The sequence below is a fragment of the Sus scrofa genome, chromosome 5 (genome assembly GCF_000003025.6).
Source record: "Sus scrofa isolate TJ Tabasco breed Duroc chromosome 5, Sscrofa11.1, whole genome shotgun sequence".
NCBI lineage: Eukaryota > Metazoa > Chordata > Mammalia > Artiodactyla > Suidae > Sus > Sus scrofa.
Genome location: NC_010447.5, coordinates 100,654,583 through 100,673,290, shown reverse-complemented (window position 1 = coordinate 100,673,290; position 18,708 = coordinate 100,654,583). Strand labels below are relative to the sequence as shown.

General features: G+C 42.3%; 1 protein-coding gene across 6 annotated transcripts in view; it reads right to left on the bottom strand.

The window, feature by feature from the left end:
* Positions 1 to 18,708, bottom strand: part of LIN7A (lin-7 homolog A, crumbs cell polarity complex component) — a 153,080-nt gene that overhangs the window by 13,419 nt on the left and 120,953 nt on the right. For all 6 annotated transcript variants that reach the window (XR_002344352.1, XM_021093058.1, XM_021093063.1 and 3 more), the window contains one exon: positions 602 to 820. Coding sequence is in view for 5 of the 6 variants with exons in the window: in XM_021093058.1 (XP_020948717.1) it covers positions 602 to 820 (219 nt within the window). In the remaining variant the exon portion in view is untranslated. The remainder of the gene's footprint in view (positions 1 to 601; positions 821 to 18,708) is intronic.

Below are 18,708 nucleotides of genomic sequence, written 5' to 3'. Positions count from 1 at the left end.
GCTGTAGCTCCAATTCAACTGCTAGTCTGGGAACCTCATATGCCATGAGTGCGGCCTTTAAAAAAATATATACACACACGTATCTCACAGCATAAGCACTAGCAGGTCTCTACTTCATCCTTTCCAGTGCAGCAGTTTGCTAGTAAACCGTGCTTCAGTAGTCTAAAGGAGAGCTTCCTAGGCTCTGCTCTACATGGTTGTTAAGTTTGTACAATGTGCAAAAGCAACTAGCTACGGTGGTGAGGGGGGCTGGAATCTAGCCCACACACCGTCGTCCAGCCACGTGCCTGGGGATGGGTTTGCATAGAGGCCGCATTTCTGTACTCTGCATATAGGCACTGTACAGTCTATACCTAGCCCTCCCAAAGTATGTCATTTTTCAAATATCTTAAATTTGCTGAGAATGTGGCTGAATCACACATAAAGGAAGCAACTGTGGGGTTTACACTTTCTGAGGTCATTGTTTTTTGTTTGATTTTTTATATTAGTATTAAATCTAATGATTATGTTCCAGCTGTCTAAGAAATTATGTTAAAAAAAAAACAAACCCGAAGTTGTATGTGTAAGGGACTTTCCTTGTATGGAAAAAGGCACCTCTCACCTATGACATATGGTTTTGCTGTGTTTGTTGCTGCTGCTGCTGTTGCTGCTGCTGAATTAGCAATTGCTGCTGCTGCCGACGCCGCGCTGTCCGGAGCTTTTCAAATCGAGCCTCCATTTCTTCCAAGACTTTTGGGGTGTATCGGACCACCAGCTTGACACTGTCCTTAGCAGCCTTGAGGAGTTCCACGGCTTTCTCATGGTGTTCCCCTTCCACACTCTGGAAAGACAGTGACATTTCTTAAAGGGGAGAGTTGCCACATTCTTTGCTCTAGAGCCAAATTTAAAATTCGTATCAAAAGTATAGTCCTGGTTTGAAATTTCCAGATGGCAAAGGGGATTCGCTACCATCATTATTAGTTATTACATTTGTAGCTGAACCAACCATCAGGCTGCACCGGGGTGCAGGACAGAGGTTCAAGCTAGGAGGGTGAGAGGCAATGAAGACCTCAGAGATAACACTAACACTGAGAATGCGCTTTCTAAATTTCCGGGGAAGGAAATGAATTATTCCGGAAACGTGGAAAAAATTTGAAAAGAGTAAGGAAGGGGGACTTTGCCTGTCTGATTTTAACATTTATTAAGAATCTACAATGCTGAAAGCAATGTCTCATTGGTGTAGTAAGAGACAGTAGAAGGAAATGGAGTCTAGAAGTAGATCCATCACATACAATTTTATCCTATGATAAATGTAGGATTTAGACCAAACGGGAAAAGGACTGTTAAATCTTGATGCTGGGACAGATAATAATTAAATGATAAAAAATAGTGTGGACTCCAATCTCACAGTCTATGCGAAAGATAACAGAATGATTAAACATTCACATGTCAAAATAAAACCATGAAACAACTGAAGCACAGGTCAATGTTATCATCTGGTGATGCACAAGGAATTCTCAAGTAAAAACGGCAAGAAACTCCCCACAAAGTCATATTTAACAACGGTACCTTTCAGTCTCACACACCATTAAAAAAGTCAAGTAGCAAACGGAAAAAAATATTTTCAACACAGGAGTCAATTTGTTACGAATACTCTTCAAACGAAGTGCTCTTACAAGTCAATAAAGATTAAGCAAAATGGGCAAGTTAATAACCATTTCAAAAAATGGCCAGAGTTGCTGCTGTGTCACAGTGGGTTAGGAATCCAATCGTAGTGCCTTTGGGTCCCTGCAGCGTGCAGGTTCGATTCCTGGCTTGGCGAGGTACATTAAAGGACCCAGCATTGCTGCAGCTGTAGCATAGGTAGCAGCTGTGGCTGGGATTCAATCCCTGGCCTGGGAACTTCCATGTGCCGAGTGTGTGAGCGAAAAATGGAAAAAAAAAAAAGGTCAATAAACCTATGAAGAAAGTCCAAGCTCCCTGATAAAGAAATATAGATGAAAAAAAAAATTTTTAACACTTAAGTGTAGACTTAATTTTTTTCCTATTTTTAAAATGTTTTGGAGTATAGTTTATTTACAATATTGTAATAGTTTCAAGTTACAGCAAAGTGAATCAGTTATACATATAAATATATCCATTCTTTTTTCCCACATAGGTTATTACAGAGTAGACCTCCTTGTGCTATACGGTGGGTCCTGGTTCGCTGTCTGTTTTATGTAGAGTCGTTTGTATGTGTTAATCCCATCCTCCCAATTGATTCCTTCTCCCACCCCACAGTTTGCCCTTTAGTAGCCATAAGTTTGATTTTAAAATGGTAAAGATATATTTTTGAATATGGTGTACCGAGAAGGATAGAGAAAAAAGGTATTCTCTCTTACTGTGAAAAAGATAACAAAACCTAGTACAGTTTTCCTGGAGGGCACTATTGTTACTCATTGGATAACCCCTTTAAAAAGGAAGACTCAGGGAAATTCACTATGGAAGTATTTAGATATACATATGTACCTATAAGACATGTTACAGAAAGAAAAAAAAAAATCAGTTCTTGGCTTTTGAGTTTCAAAATACTCTTTTGACCATCATGGCATAGGCAGTAGTTGGGCAAACAATGTTTACTATAAGTAAACTCAAAGAGTGGTGCAGCAGGATTAGGGGCATCTTGGGAGCACTCGGGTGCAGGTTTGATCCCCAGCCTGGGACTGTTGGTTAAGGATCTGGCGTTGCTGCAGCTATGGCTTGGGTCTGATCCCTGACCTGGGAACTCCATGTACCTTGGGGCGGCCAGAAGAGAAAAAAGAAACAAGGGGCTTCTCTTAAACCTTCTAAAGTTTCTCTGGGTTGGAATTAGGAAGAAGAAAAACAGAAGAAAGCTGTAATCAGGCATTCTAGGACCCAGAGAAGAGACAGTCCTTCCCTCTCAGCTGATGCCCAGGGCGGAAGACATAACCTCAAGTGCTTCCTGGGAAAGCTCAGAAGAGAAACCGCTGTGTGATGTGGCAGACAGGGACTGATATGGGCTTAAACACTGCCAGGACACCGAAGAGGGGCACTGGAGTGGCAGAGAAGGCCACCTGACACGGGCTCAGATTACATTCTCACCACCCCAGCAGAAGGGGAACTAAAATGAGTATTACATTGAGTGACAAAAAAATACCTTGCATTTTAAGCACACTTAAATTGTATCTTGAGATTCATAATTATGACTGTTACAGAGGTTTGGAGACTTAAGAAATTGTATTCTGTTCTGCCGTGTGCTTCGCAAGGTGGATGTGGCCTGAGAAAACAGAAAGCTTTGAATTTAGCAAGGAGCCAGTCATCGGTGGCCTTGAGTCATCTGTCCGAGAACCAGGCAGACAGTCAGGGTTTAAGAAATGACTGTGGAGAGCCCTGGAGGCAACTTATATAACCACTCCTTCGCCACGTCTGGTCTAAATAGAGAGGCAAAGGTTTATAAATAGCTGTTGAGCAGAGTGAATTTTTATCTGTGAATTTTTAAGCCCAGGAAAATAGGCGTATTCATTGATTAATTTATTCCTTGATTCACTCAATCGCTGACTTGGTCACTCAACAGAGTGGTCACTTAAGCATGCATTATTCTATTCCGTTGTTTGGAAGAGCGTGGACAGGGGACGGCTTTGACAACTTTGTACAATTTAAAGTGTGTTTACAGTGTGCTTGTAATTTCTTTGTAATTTGCCCCAAGGTGAACAGTTAATGTATGGAATTCTTCTTTCAAAGGAAAACTGGGCAACTTGCTTGTTCATACCTTCTCTGGTTTCCTTTTCAATATTAAAACTTAGATGTTTATATGTTTTAATAACAGTAGTTCACCCTTTTTCTAGGCTAGATGATTAGACTGGCTTCTTTTTGGCTTTTGTTCTATTTGCTTTCATTTAATAGTGTTAGAAATTCTGGGTCAGACCTTTAGAGGCCCATTATCCCAGTTTAGGCCCTCTGCCTACAAACTAGGGTCACCACAGGGGGACTGGGGTACTGATACAGGGGACCATCAGGCTCTCACCACAGTGCAAGGCTGAGAGATAAATGGCTGATGTGCCAGAGTCAGCCCTGCAGAACTGGCACGGTTACCTCTCCCACCTCCAGCTCTTCTCTCCCTGATAGCGTTAGCAACTTATAAAAAACAGACTCCTCAGTCTCTAAATCCAGAATTTTTTGGCTCAATGCTCTATCTTTGGCTTAGACAGTGACTCACATTCTTTTGGGCTCTGCAGAGTTAACAGGTGCCCTGGTCTGACTCAGCCTTTCACTGTGTCTTCCCCATCAGGGCATAGAACCCACATGGGACCTGGCAGAGTGTCATGTTTTCATTTTTACTACTAAAAACACTGTGTGAGGAGTTCCCGTCGTGGCGCAGTGGTTAATGAATCTGACTAGGAACCATGAGGTTGTGAGTTCGGTCCCTGGCCTCGCTCAGTGGGTTAAGGATCCGGTGTTGCCGTGAGCTGTGGTGTAGGTCGCAGACACAGCTCAGATCTGGTATTGCTGTGGCTGTAGCTGTGGCTGTGGCGCAGGCCAGTGGCAACAGCTCCGACTGGACCCCTAGCCTGGAAACCTTCATATGCCATGGGTATGGCCCTAGAAAAGACAAAAAGACCAAAACAACAACAACAAAAAGTGCTATGTGAAAATAATACAAGTTACATGATTAAGCAGAATAATAGAAACTGAGAGAACTCAGAGATTTGAATAAACATAAGCATGTTTATAGAATATATCATTTCAAACATTCTTTGATTTTTAATTATTTTCAGAAAAATATCTTCTCATCTCCAGGATTGTTCTGGGTGGATTTCTTTCTCCACTGGCTTTGCCTACTTTATTAATACTTTTGAGGGCATATGTTTCTCTTCTTAAACTATCGTTTATCTCTGAAGTGCTTTTAGTCCTTCAGTATAACTTTTTAATAAAAATAAGGCAGTTTTCTCTTTCTTTCCATTTTGAGGTAAGAACAAAAAGAAGACAGCTGTTCTATGCAGTTCTTGTTCCAAGCACTAAAAAAAGGTCAAGATATCTGCTCAGTTAGGGTATATATGGTGATGTGCAAACACCCGTCAATAGGAATTCTTTTGACTTAGTCTGTTGCTCACTCTTAATGAAAATATGCTTTATTTCAAGCTGAATATTTAAAGCATGTTTTGAAATACAATAGCTTATTTAAACAGTTAAGCTACAAAAACTTGTAGCACCAGGATGAAAATGTGGCCCTTACATGATGTGAGGAGACCTAGGAAGACTTCTAATTTTTTTTGTCTTTTTTAGGGCTGCACCTGCGGCATATGGAAGTTCCCAGGCTAGGGGTCGAATCAGAGTTGTAGCTGCTGGCCTATGCCACAGCCACAGCAATGTGGGATCCAAGGCATGTCTGCAACCTGCACCACAGCTCACGGCCACACCAGATCCTTAACCCACTGAGCAAGGCCAGGGATCGAACCCTCATCCTCATGACACTAGTCAGGTTCGTTACTGCTGAGCCACAACAGGAGCTCCCAAAGACTTCCAATTTTAAAGTGAAATCCTCTCTTCCATTTCAAAAAAAAAAAAAAAACAAAACTGAACTTGTATACTTTCCATAAGAGCTTTCTATACTTTCTGAAAGAAATTCTATATGTCTAGATTTCATCTTTAAGAGTTTTGTTGTACCAATTGCAATTTGACGAAGTCGTGAGCATGGATTAATTTAAAGAGGCTTTCCCACAGACATCTTGTAAAGTTGGATGTCATTAAGAAGGTGAGGAGAGGTAAGGAAGGCAGGGGGTAAACTAGGTATCCAGGAAATATTTAGACCAAAGAGAAGTGGTCCGAAAAGAGCAAAGCCCCTCAAAAGAAACACTGCCTATCCCACAGGTGTGCCTCATCTGGCCGTAAGCCTTCACTGAAATGAACTAAAATGCACAAGGAACAATGGACATTCACATCCTGAAAATATTTCTTTCCTCTGCTTAATTAAAAAAATACGTATGGAAATCAACATGAGACAGTTCAAATGGTCTTATTACTATTTCCAAACGCATAAATACCAACTAATAAAATGCTAAACTGAGGAAACAACCTAAGAACTGGATCTTCTACAATGTTAATATATAAAGTAATATAGTTTCATTCAGGAAGCTGGGAAAAATTATCAGTAAATGACCAGATACATACTTGTTTCATTAGCAATCTCATGCAGTTAGTAGTAAGCTCCAGGAAGCTTTAAAGTTAGTTAATTTGATGGAAGTTTAGCCAATCAGTGGCTGGTAAGTGAAGCAACTTTAAAACTTGGTTGCTTTCTGATTTTTCAATAGCTTTTTTTTTTTTTTTCTTAACTTCCATACATTGTGAAGTCATCTCACAAATGGCTGCTATTTCTTGGTACACTCAATATCCTGGTTCATTAAGAATCCTCTCTAATAAGAGAGTTTTGGATGGCACTGCGTACGTGGATTTGCGCAGGATATGTGCTACTCCTGCGATAGAGAAGCCAGCCATTAAATTTGACCTTGGCTAGGCTTGAGATGGAAGCAGTGCCTGCTCTGGAAAGGGCTCCTGTTTTCTGTGCACAGTCAATTGTCACCTGGCCTGTGCCCAGGTAAAATTGTAGCTCTTTCTTTCTGAGGGTTACATGGACCTGGCTTGCTGCTAAGTTGCTTCAACGCTTTGTTGGATGACCCAGAGTTGGCTATACCTCTTGTTATAGTAGGACTATACAGAGCCAGCTTTAGAGCATAGGCTCCTAAGTGACATCATTCATTCTTCTGGATTAAGGACAAAATTGCGTTACCAGGAAATAAGTGATACCAAGGGTAGTGGGTTGTGACATCTTTTGCACAGTTAAGTAGCTCAGAAACTCAGAGCATTATACCTGTAAAGCCTCTCAAGAAACAACCTTGTTTATCCCTTTGTATCTTACTACATACATAGGAAATAAAGACCAAGAGTGGCTGGATGTGTGAGTTGCAGGCTGGATTAGAACTCCTTGTTTTTGACGACTGCTCCTTCAGCAACCTCATTCTGCCTTTCCAGCTTAACTAATTGAGACCACGGAGGGTCAGGTTTTACATGATGTGAAAGGATCGGAGTTATTGACAAGGGTAGATGTAGGAGCTCCTAGCTCCAAAGCATACGAGTTGGCCACGGAAGAAGCAGCCTGAGACTACATGCTTACTCTCAGTGGCTTATCATTCTCGACTTGGAAAAGCCCAATGTAGCCAAAGACAGGCCTCCTCCATTCCCACAAGGGTAACTGTGATTTATCATTTTGGTTTTATGATAGTTTTGCTTTTACTCCAATACGGGGTTTGGTACTGTTTTAAGTGCGTGTGTCTGTACATAATAAATGTGGGTATTTATGTGTGTGTATGTATACTCTAGCATTTATTGAGCACTTACTCAGCGTCAGACACTGCTAGCTGCTTTGTGCATATTACATCTCATCATCACAACAACTCTGTAAGAAAGCTTGTTGAGAGCTTAGGAAATTTGTCCCAGGTCCCTAGCTTGTCGGTGGAACAGATAGAACTTAACTGAAATCTGTTTCCAGAGACTAGGCTCTTACCTACCAATCGTAGCCTTAAACAAAATAACTAAGTAAATATAAGTGGCTCTCCTGTTTATGGGTGTTTTTAGACCCGTTCTGGATGTACACTGAAATCAACCTAAGCACTTTTAAAATATAGAGACCTAGGCTTTGTTCCAGATTGCCACATCAAGATCCACAGCAATATGAGCAAGGCATATGTGACATTATAACACTCTGATACAGTCAGCCAATCAGCGAAGTGCAGATTAGTGCTTTGATATAGTGCTCGATAGACTAAAACCACCCCCAGTTGAAAATGCTATCTTAAGAGTTTTTTTTCCTATGTTACTCCAGGAAAGAAGGTTGCATAGGGGAAGGAAATCTTAAAATCTTGGCGTGGTATAGCTCTGTAGTCAGCATTTCTGGTCATTAAAAACAACTATATTGACTGAGTCTTTAAGAATGGAATACCTCAGCGTTCTCAGCAGGTTAAGAACCCGACTAGTATCCACGAGGATGTGGGTTCAGTCCCTGGCCTCACTTAGTGGGTTAAGGATCCAGCGTTGCTGAGAGCTGTGGTCTGGGTTGCATATGTGGCTCGGATCTGGTATTGCTGTGGCTCTGGTGTAGGCCTGTGGCTAGGGCTCCGATTCGACCCCTAGCCGGGGAACCTCTGTATGCCGTGAGTGTGGCCCTAAAAAGACAAAAAAAAAAAAAAAAAAAAAAAAAAAAAAAAAAAAAAAAGAATGGAATATTTCTGCACAAGTTCAGAAAAAAAGTTTGACTATTTGATCCTTTCCTTTTCTCAAATATGTTAATTTCCTGTTCTAAGTGTATTCCCTTTTGCTGAAGAAAAGTGGCAAGTATAAAAAGTATTACACTTCTCCTTTAGAAGAAATATGCTAATGTTCTCCATAGCACTTTGTTCCTGCCTAAATGCTAATATCTATTTCACTGCACTGTAATTTATCAGTTTGAAATCATTCTTCTGTCACTAGCCTGTCCAAGGGCAGGATACATCTTTTTTCTCTCTGTGCCCAGAGTCTATTGTGTGCTCAATAAATACTTAGCAAATAAGACACACACACACACACACACACACACATTTTCTATTAGGATAAGGAACCAGTATTGCCGAGTTTGAACTTGAACTTAGCAGCTCTGTGAGCTCAGACAAGCTGCTTAGCATCCCCAAGCCTCATATTTTCTTATTTCTACAAAGGGTATCATAGAGTAGCTACTTTATAGAATCATTATGGGCATTGTCATTACACTTAACACATGCAAAGCACTTGGAAGAGCACCTGACACTTTCAAAGGGTCCAACACATGGAGAACAGACTCGTGGTTTCCAAGCGGGAGGGGAAGGGAGGGGGATGGGTTGGGAATTTGGGATTAATAGATGCAAACTATAGACTTTGGAATGGGTAAGTAATGAGATCCTGCTGTAAAGCACTGGGAACTATATCTAGTCACTTATGATGGAGCATGATAATGAGAGAAAAAAGAAACTATACATGTATGTGTAACTGGGTCACCATGCCATACTGCAGAAAATGGACAGAACACACTGTAAACCAGCTGTAATGGAAAAAATAAAAAGCATTATGAAATAAAAATACTTAAATAAAAGGGTCCAACAAATGTTAGCTCTTTGTTGAATTGTTTCCTGTATGATCACGTTACTGTAGGGCTTCAGGTGCTTCAGGATAACAGAGCAACAAAATATGATTTGCTTTTGGAACAGGTAGAAGTTTCTTCTGTGTTATCTAGGAAGTGGAAGAAAATTATTTTCTAAATAAATTAAAAGTGTATGGTGTTTGTTGGAAGAAGGTTTAAAACTACTTAGGTAAATCAACTGCTTCTAATCACAGTCAAGTAATTTAGAAGCATCATTTCCATACATACAATTGATATGCTAATTACAAATGATCATTATTTATTCATGAAAAACTGCTCTCAGTCCCTCCACAGTCTCATGCATTGTTACAGGAAGGAAGAGTGTGCAGGAGATTCACTTGATAGGAGCGTGCATAATGTGAGCAAACTTGAGACGGGAAAGTCATCAAATAACCAAACACTACAAGAGAGCAAAGACGTTAGTGGGGGGGGGGGGCATATATAATTACACACATTTTTATCCTGTGAGAGTAGTTATACACATAACATTTTTTGACCCATGAAAGTAGAGAATGAAGAGCACTAGCAGTCAGCCCAGGGGGCAGAAAAATTAAAGTCAGCAAGAGCTTTAGGAAAAAAAAAAAATCAGTGCTAGAAATCACAGATCTATCATTTGGTTGATCTGAGCCCACCTTTCAGATCCAGAGACTAAAACTGGAATCAAATGTAGCTACTACATCTCAGTTGTAATGCTTTATAGTTCCTCTGCTCAATCTTTGACATTCTGGCACAAAAAGGAGAGACGAAAAATTCCTGGTGGTTGCTGGGATAAAGATTAACACACACCCAACACATACATACATGCCCATATGTATACATTCAATAAACATACACATACACACACACATATACACATATGTGCACACACACTTGCACATATACATACAGCTATCTTTGAAAGTATAAATGTGAACAGCAAAGATCTGAAGCCAGAACAAAGCTGTGTGGAAAAATACTCCCAGAAAATGAGATCTTTAAATTGGTCTGTTAAATTGTGAGTGGTAGGCTTTACCCAGGAAGTTGAGATTACAGGGAACTCTTTCCAATCATGATTCACACTGATTTGTGCTTCTAAAATGCATGTTCTGCTCGCCCACACCCTCCCAAGCCATGCCACTTGGTGACACTGAACCCCCAGGAACAGAGCCTCTTGCAAATGTTCAGAAGGAGGAATGTCGACATTGCTGGTTCTTGGTATTGCTTCCAGGTCTGGTTTGGTACAAGGGAGGAGTGGGTTGTGGAGGGGGTGATGAACACACCCCCATACTCACTGCCTCATTTAAACTCACTCGCAGCTCCATTTAAACATGCAAATACCCCAAGTCACTAAAATCTAGTGTGCTTCCTTAATCAAGTCATCCAACCAACTCAGTACAGAGATGGTGACAGGGCAGAAAAGCTAGGGATTGGGATGAGGAGGATCCGGGGTTGAGTCGTAACAAATTGCTGTGAAGACTGTGACCTTTAGAGAATGACCTCTCCTCTGTGTCTCAGTTCCCAGATGGATACGCTCCTGGTTTTAGCACTCGAAGTCCCAGAAAATGCCTCAGTCTTGGGCAAACCTACACAGTGGGTCACCGATGAAGACTCAGGAAAATGTTATGCCTGATACGTGATGTTCCTTCAATAAATGTTTGTTTTTGCAGTCGTAGCCCTTGTGGAATCTGAATTTTCAGTGGACATGAGGGGGAGCAATTTTATCAAAGAAGGAAGGGTCTGTTGAACACCGAAGGGCAGCATGAGGAAGCGGGAGGGAAGGAGAGATTGGGGTTAAGAGTGAGGTCTGGAAGAGCAGGTTCAAGGGCACGTGAGTCATTTTTGCTCACTCTGGAAATTCTGCCGACACCCTGGAGACAGACTTAGGTACCATGGAGCATTATTTCCTCCTGGTACTGCAGAATCCCAAGAATGATGGAGCCTGGCCTAAAGGGCAAAGCTAGGTTAGAAGGAGTTCCCAGATTAAAGTGTGGCTTAAATGTTGATGAATCAGGGATGCATACCTGGACACTGGCTGAGATCCCCGGAGACAAATACAAAGCCCATCCTTCAAAGAGTCTCCAGTGATTTTTATGGCAGGCAGGTTCTGATGTGATGGGGACAGGACTAACGCTGGAAAGTTCTCTGAAAGACTGCAACCTAGAAAAAGGCTTAGCCTATTGGAAGTTTGGGAGAACTCTTCTTTCACAAAGCATGGCTTGCATCGTCCTATCTCCTCTCCCTAGATGCCAGCTTGTATTATGCTGTGAGAACATCAGGATTCTGTGAACCAGAATGGTTTTCTTTTTCCTTCAGTATCTTACTCTAGTGATCTCACAGAGACCACTGTTTTCTAGGGGAGGTCATGGACACAACAATACGTCCCTATAATTATTCAACTAAATCTTTCAAAGGGTACACTTTTATTATTTAACCTGTTTTAGACTCTAGGAGCCCTACCAATTAATATAAAGCATAAAGGAGAAACACAATAAATCTAGGCAAAAGTTGTCTGAGTCCAGAGCTGTCAAATGTGTTTATTATGAAGAAGAAAGCAGCAGGGACTTTTATGTTGCTGTGTACCATGAATAATAAACATTAATAATAGCACTAATGCTTAATTTAATTACAGAGACAACATTACAGATGCCTTCTTATAGGAGAAGGAGTGAAAATATAAGGACTATTTCAGGTTTATGTCCAATCGCTCTGGCTCTTCTTATAAATGTCTTTTCCAATTAAAAGCACACCCACAGAAAATTCTTTGGATTTGTCACCAGTGACTTACACTCAGATTTTTCAAATCATTCCACAAAATACAGCTTGGCTTATTTTAAATGCCCTAACTGGTTCTAACCTCCAAAAATTCTTTTCACCCCTTCCCTCTGGTTCCTGCTATCACTAGCCAAGAAGCCAGCCAAACTAGGCATCCTGGGGATGTCAACTCTCCCCTCAACCCACATCCAGTTAACCATGGATGCTGGTTGATAGTCACTCCCCACTTACCATTTTATCCCATCTTCTCCTTTTTATTTCTTATAATTTTAAAGTATCCTCTAGCTTCTTGTCTAAATTATTCTCTAGATTCTCGCTTGAGTCATGTGTTCTTTTCATGCCCTTGCTGACAATCCAGTGAAGGGCAGAAAGAACACAGCTCTGGTGGACACTGTCCTTGAACCAGGGACTTGCTACATCGATTGTTTCTCCCCAGGACCCAGCATAGTGTATAGTATCCACGCAACGTTACTTAACAGGGGAGAACGGGCTTTGCAGCTGAGGGTCAAGGATCACCACTTGTGTAACTTAGGGCCTGTTATTTCATTTCCTGAGCCCCAGCTCCCAACACGCCAAACAATGTGAATAACGTTTCCTTTCAGGACGTCATTTAAGATTTCATGAACTACCCATGGAAAGTGCCAGGTGCTAAACGGGCCCACGGAATGCACCCAATACATGCAGGCCCCCTTGCCCCATGAATGCCTCTGCACTTTGTAGAAATTAAAACCAACATCCTGTGGCATGCAGAGCACTTCTGCCACATGGGCAGGTCCAACTCTATTTCCCTGTATTCAGCCTCGATATATGAGCAGCACTGTGCCTTTGGTTTTACCACATATTTTCGTGCTTCCAGGATCTGTTCTATTCCCTCAGCCTAGGTTGTCTTTTCTTCTTCTCCCGTCTTAGTAAACCTCCACCCTTCATTCAAAGTCCATTCCAAACAGCACTTATTCGCTAGTATTTGCTTGCTCAAAATGAGTGTCAGCACCTTGCGCTGGCCTGCAAGGACTTTCACTTTCCACTTCCAGCTGCCTCTCCAGCTCCACCTTCAAAGACTCCTTCCCTCATTTCAACCCAGAATTACAGTGGAGTTCTTTTTTGTATTGTACATGCCTGCTTCATGCCTACCAAGATTCTGTATGACTAGCTCCCTCTCGTGAAGTTCTTAGGTAAAAGATGTTCAACTTTACTATTAATTAGGGAGATGCAGATTAAATCCAGAATAGAATAAAAACTGTTCATGGAGTTCCCGTCGTGGCTCAGCGGTTAACGAATCCAACTGGGAACCATGAGGTTGTGGGTTCGATCCCTGGCCTCGCTCAGTGGGTTACGGATCTGGCATTGCCATGAGCTGTGGTGTAGGTTGCAGATGCGGCTCGGATCCCACATCGCTGTGGCTCTGGCATAGGCCGGCAGCTACAGCTCCAATTAGACCCCTGGCCTGGGAACCTCCATATGCCATGGGAGCAGCCCAAGAAATGGCAAAACAACAAACAAACAAACAAACAAAAAAAAACCTCTTCACTTATTTTGGAAAACTGATAATGCATTGCCAATGATTTGGTGAAATTTTTATTCTTATACAATTGGAAACATAAATTGGAGGTCAATTTGGCAGTATCTATGGAAGTGTTCCCATGTCCACCTAACCTGGTTTGCCCATATCAGTATCCACCATAGAAAAATAGCCACTCACATTCATAAAGATTTTCATTGAAGCAGTGTTCACAGTAATAAAATGAGACAAAACAACAACAACAAAAACAACAGGGTAACAAGCTAAATGCCCATCAATGGGGCATGGTTGAATTAACTATGGCATTCACATACCATGGAGCACTATATAGCAGATTAAAACCATTAAGTATGTACTGATAAAGCAAGATATTCAAGACATAGTTCCGATTGAGAGAGCAAGCCATAGATAAAGAAGTATATAAGAGGAGTTGGGATTAAGATGGTGGAATAGAAGGTCTGGAGCTCAACTTCTCTCCTAAAAACAACAAAATTTACAACTACATGCTGAGCAATCTTCAACCAAATGGACCAGAAACCTTCAAAAAGGTATCTTACTCCGAAAGACAAAGAGGAGGCCACATCAAGAGATAGGAGAGGTGATTACATGATATAAGCAACCCCATACCTCCCAGGTGGGAAGCCCCACAGACTGGAAAGTAACTGGTTCACAGAGACTTACCTACAGAAGTGAGAGTTCTGAGCCTCACATCAAACTCCCACATGTGGGATCTGGCACTAGGAGAAAGAGTCCCTGGAGCATCTGGCATTGAAGGCCAGTGGGGCTTGTGCACAGGAGCTCCACGGGACTGGGGGAAATGGAGACCCCATTCTTAAAAGGCGCACACAGACTTTCACGTGCAATGGGTCCCAGGGCAAAGCAAAGTCTCCATAGGAATCTGCATCAAACCTGACCACGTTCTTGGAAGACCTCTTGGGAAAACAGGGGTGAATGTGGCTTGTTGTGGGGTAAGGACATTGGAAGCAAAGCTTTTGGGAACCTTCATCAGCATACCTTTCTCTGGAGGTGGCCATTTGGGGTAAATCTGGCCCAACCTATCAGCACTGAGAAGCCCCAAGCCAAACAACAAACCAGGTGGGATCGCAGCCCCACCCATCAGTAAACAGGCTGCCTAAAGTCACCCAGGCACATGGCACCTCTAATCCCATCCAGAGACAAAGCCTCACCCACCAGAGGGATAGGAATCAGCTCCACCTACCAGTGGGCAGGCATCAGTCCCTCCCATCAGGAAGCCTACAGCAAGCCCCCTGTATCAACTTCAGCCACAAGGGTGGCATACACCAGAAGTAAGAGAGGCTACAACTCTATTATCTGTAAAAAGGTCACTACACCAAAAACCTATAAACATGAAAAGACAGAGAACTATAACTCAGATGAGGGAGAAAGGAAAAACCCCAGAAAATCAGCTAAGTGATCAGGAGATTATCAGCCTCCAGGAAAAATGCTTTAGACTGATGATGCTGAAGATGATGCAAGACATTGGAAATAAACTGGAGGCAAAGATGGATAACTTACAGGAAACACTGAGCAAAGAGATACAAGATATAAAGCTTAAACAAGAAGAGATGTAAAATACAATAATTGAAATAAAAAATTCATTAGAAGCAGTTAACAGCAGAATACAGGAGGCAGAAGAATGAATAAGCGAGGTGGAGTACAGATTAGTGGAAATTACAGATGCAGAACAGAAAAGAAAAAAAAGATTGAAAACAAATGAAGAGAGTCTCAGAGAACTCTGGGACAATGTTAAAAGCACCAACATCCATATTATAGGGGTGCCAGAAGGAGAAGAGAGAGAGAAGGGGACATAAAAAATATTCCAAGAGATAGTAGCTGAAAACTTCCCTAACATGGGAAAGGAACCACTCACTCCAATCCAGGAAGTGCAACGAGTACCATATAAAATAAACCAAAGAGGAACACTCTGAGACACATATTAATCAAATTGACCAAAATTAAAGACAAAGAGAAAATACTGAAAGCAGCTAGGGAAAAGAAACAAATAACATACAAGGGAACCCCGATAAGGTTATCGGCAGATTTTTCAGCAGAAACTCTGCAGGCCAGAAGGGAGTGGCATGATATACTTAATGTGATGAAAGGAAAAATCTCCAACCAAGATTACTTTACTCAGAGAGAGGAGAGACAAAATGGTGGAGAGGTAGGGGGACATGCTCGCCCTCTCCACAAACACAACAAAAAAAGCACATCTACAGAATAAATGACTCTCACAGAACAGCAACCAATCGCTGGCAGAGGAACCTAAACTCCAATAACGGCAAGAAGTTAGTGACATTACTGGCAGAATGGGAGAAAAGAGGAGAGTGAAAGAAGGTGAATCTGAGCAGGACGGGCGCTCCCGAAAGGGAACTGAGGAGGAGAAAGGGATCCCACACCCTGGAAAGTCACCTACTGGGGTAAAGATCAAACGAACTGAGGAATCTCCAGATGCAGAGAAGAGTGTAGCAGTAAGTTGGAGTACTGAAAAGCGATCAAGAAATGAACGGACCATCTGAACTACGGGCACAGTCACCAAAAATTGAGACGCCTGGGTGGGGGCTGGGCACCAAGTCCTCGGCTCTGGAGGTTAGTCCCAAGAAAGGGCTGGGGGGCGGGGTGGAGCAGAGACTGCTTGGGAGGTCTAGAAACCGGTCTGTCAAGTTTGACGGGGCAGAGACTGCCTGGGAGACTAGAAAACAAAGCTGTCACAGACGAAGGGAGCAATACTCTAGGGGGGGGAAGTGGAAAGCTGCATCAGAGGGAACCTGGGAGAAGAGCCTGGTCTGCGCCCATGCTGGGGAGGGGAGAGAAGAAGGGGTGGGGCCCCATAGAATACTCCCCATGCCACAGCAAGCTTACAGGCCCGCTACCTAGCAGAAAGCTGTGCTTCCCAGTGCATCCCCTCCCCCCACCCCCGCCACCCACTACGCTCTCGCTGGCCTGGGGCTGCCTGCCATCCAGGAGGGCTGGCCTCAACAATTGCCTGAAGCCTACCACCGCAGGGGCTGTCCCTGCACAGGCCTGCTTGCCCTTTGGAGGGGCTACACTTCTGCAGAGCAGCACCAAACACCACCAGCCCCCGAGAAAAGGCCTGCAGCCCAGAAAAGCTAGAACAAGCCTAGCCAGGCCATGAATAGATCTGCCTAATTCTTGGACGGTTTTTTTGAGTCGGGCTGCCCTGGGGAGGAGCCTCTTGGGTTTTCAGTGGCCCTGCTAGCCACCAAAGCCTTCAGGGGGTGCTCCACTCCCGCAGAATAGCTTCTCAGCACCACCAGCCACCTGGAGGACCCCCTGCAGACCAGAAAAGCTGCAACAATCTTGGCCAGACTGTGAAAAGATCTGCCTACATTCTCAGGCCGTCCTTCTGAGTTGGGCTGCCCTAGGGAAGAGCCTCTTAGGTTCTCAGTGACCCAGATAGCTGCTCCAGCCCCCAGGGGTTGATGCACTCCTGAGGAACAGCTGCCCAACACTGCCAACCCCCTGCAAGAACCCCACAGCCTAAAGACACCAGAGCAAGCTCTGCCTGACCAAGTGAAATCTGCTACCATCGTGGTGTGGACCTCCCAGTCCTGTCTGCCCTCAGGAAGTCCTCCTTTGCTTCAAAGAAACCCTGTTAGCCCCATCAACACTCCAGAAAAGCCACACTGCCTCAAAAAAGATTGACCAACAATGCCAGCCCTCAGGACATATTCCACAGCAGTGACAAGGCAAACACTGCCCGATCACGGAGAGTACAACTCCCTCAGGAGAAAGAAAACAGCAAGCAAGATGAAGAAGCTGAGAAACCACCCCCAGTCAAACCAACAGGAGAACTCACCTAAAACAGTCAACAATGAAACAGATCTCTGCAGTCAGACAGACCTGGAGTTCAAAAGAGAAATAGTGAAAATACTGAAGGAATTAAGAGAAGATATGAACAGTAATGCAGATACCCTCAGAAAGGAACTGGAAAATATAAGGAAGAGCCAAGAAAAACTAGAACATTCATTTGCAGAGATGCAAACTGACCTAAGGGCAGTAAAAACCAGAATGAATAATGCAGAAGAACGAATCAGTGATATGGAAGATAGAATAATGGAAATCACCCAATCAGGTCAGCAGACAGAAAACCGAATCAAAAAACAGGAAAGCAATATAAGAGACCTATGGGATAACATAAAGTGGGCCAATCTACACATAATAGGAATTCCAGAAGGAGCAGAAAAAGATAAGGGAATGGAAAATATATTTGAAGAAATTATCGATGGAAACTTCCCAAATCTAAAGGATACTGGATTCAAGATACAATAAGCACAGAGTACCCCAAACAAACTGAACCCAAATAGACCCACACCAAGACGCATCATAATAAAAATGGCAATAGTTAGTGATAAAGAGAGGATCCTCAAGGCAGCAAGAGAAAAGCAGAATGTTACCTACAAGGGAACCCCCATAAGAATATCAGCTGATTTCTCTACAGAAACACTACAGGCCAGGAGGGAATGGCAAGAGATATTTAAAGTGCTAAAGGGAAAAAATATGCAACCTAGAATACTCTATCCAGAAAGAATATCATTTAAAATAGAAGGGGAAATAAAAATTTTTTCCAACAAACAAAAACTCAAAGAATACAGCAACACAAAACCCAGGTTAAAGGAAATATTGAAAGGGCTTCTCTAAACCAAAAAGAAAGGAAGGAAAGGGAAGAAAAAAGAAAAGAAAAAAAAAGAAGAAGAAGAGGAAGAACTAGGACTGAGGAAACTGCAATCAGAGAGCAGTCACTCAAATAAGCCAGCATACAGATTTAATCATGAACATGCTTCAAACAAAATAAAATTAAAAAGAAAAAATAAAAAAGAGTCATCAAAACCATAAAATGTGGGCAAGGGAAGTTAGGAAATAAATAACCCTTTTTGTTTGTTTGTATGTTTCTCTTCTTAATTTTAATACAGTAATGAAGTGTTTGAACTTACAGGACCATCAGGCTAAAACACATAAATATGGGAAGGGGTTAGCATACTTAAAAAACAGGGCAACCACAAGACAAAACCAAACACTGCATTTGCAAAAAATGAAAAAAAAATACACTCAAGCAGATAATAACAGGAGACCATCCAACCAAAAAAAAAAAAAAAAAAAAAAAAAAAAGAAAGGAAGAATGGAGAACCATAGAATCAACTGGAACACGAGGTTCAAATGGCAATAAATAATCTTCTATCAATTATCACCTTAAATGTCAATGGACTGAATGCCCCAA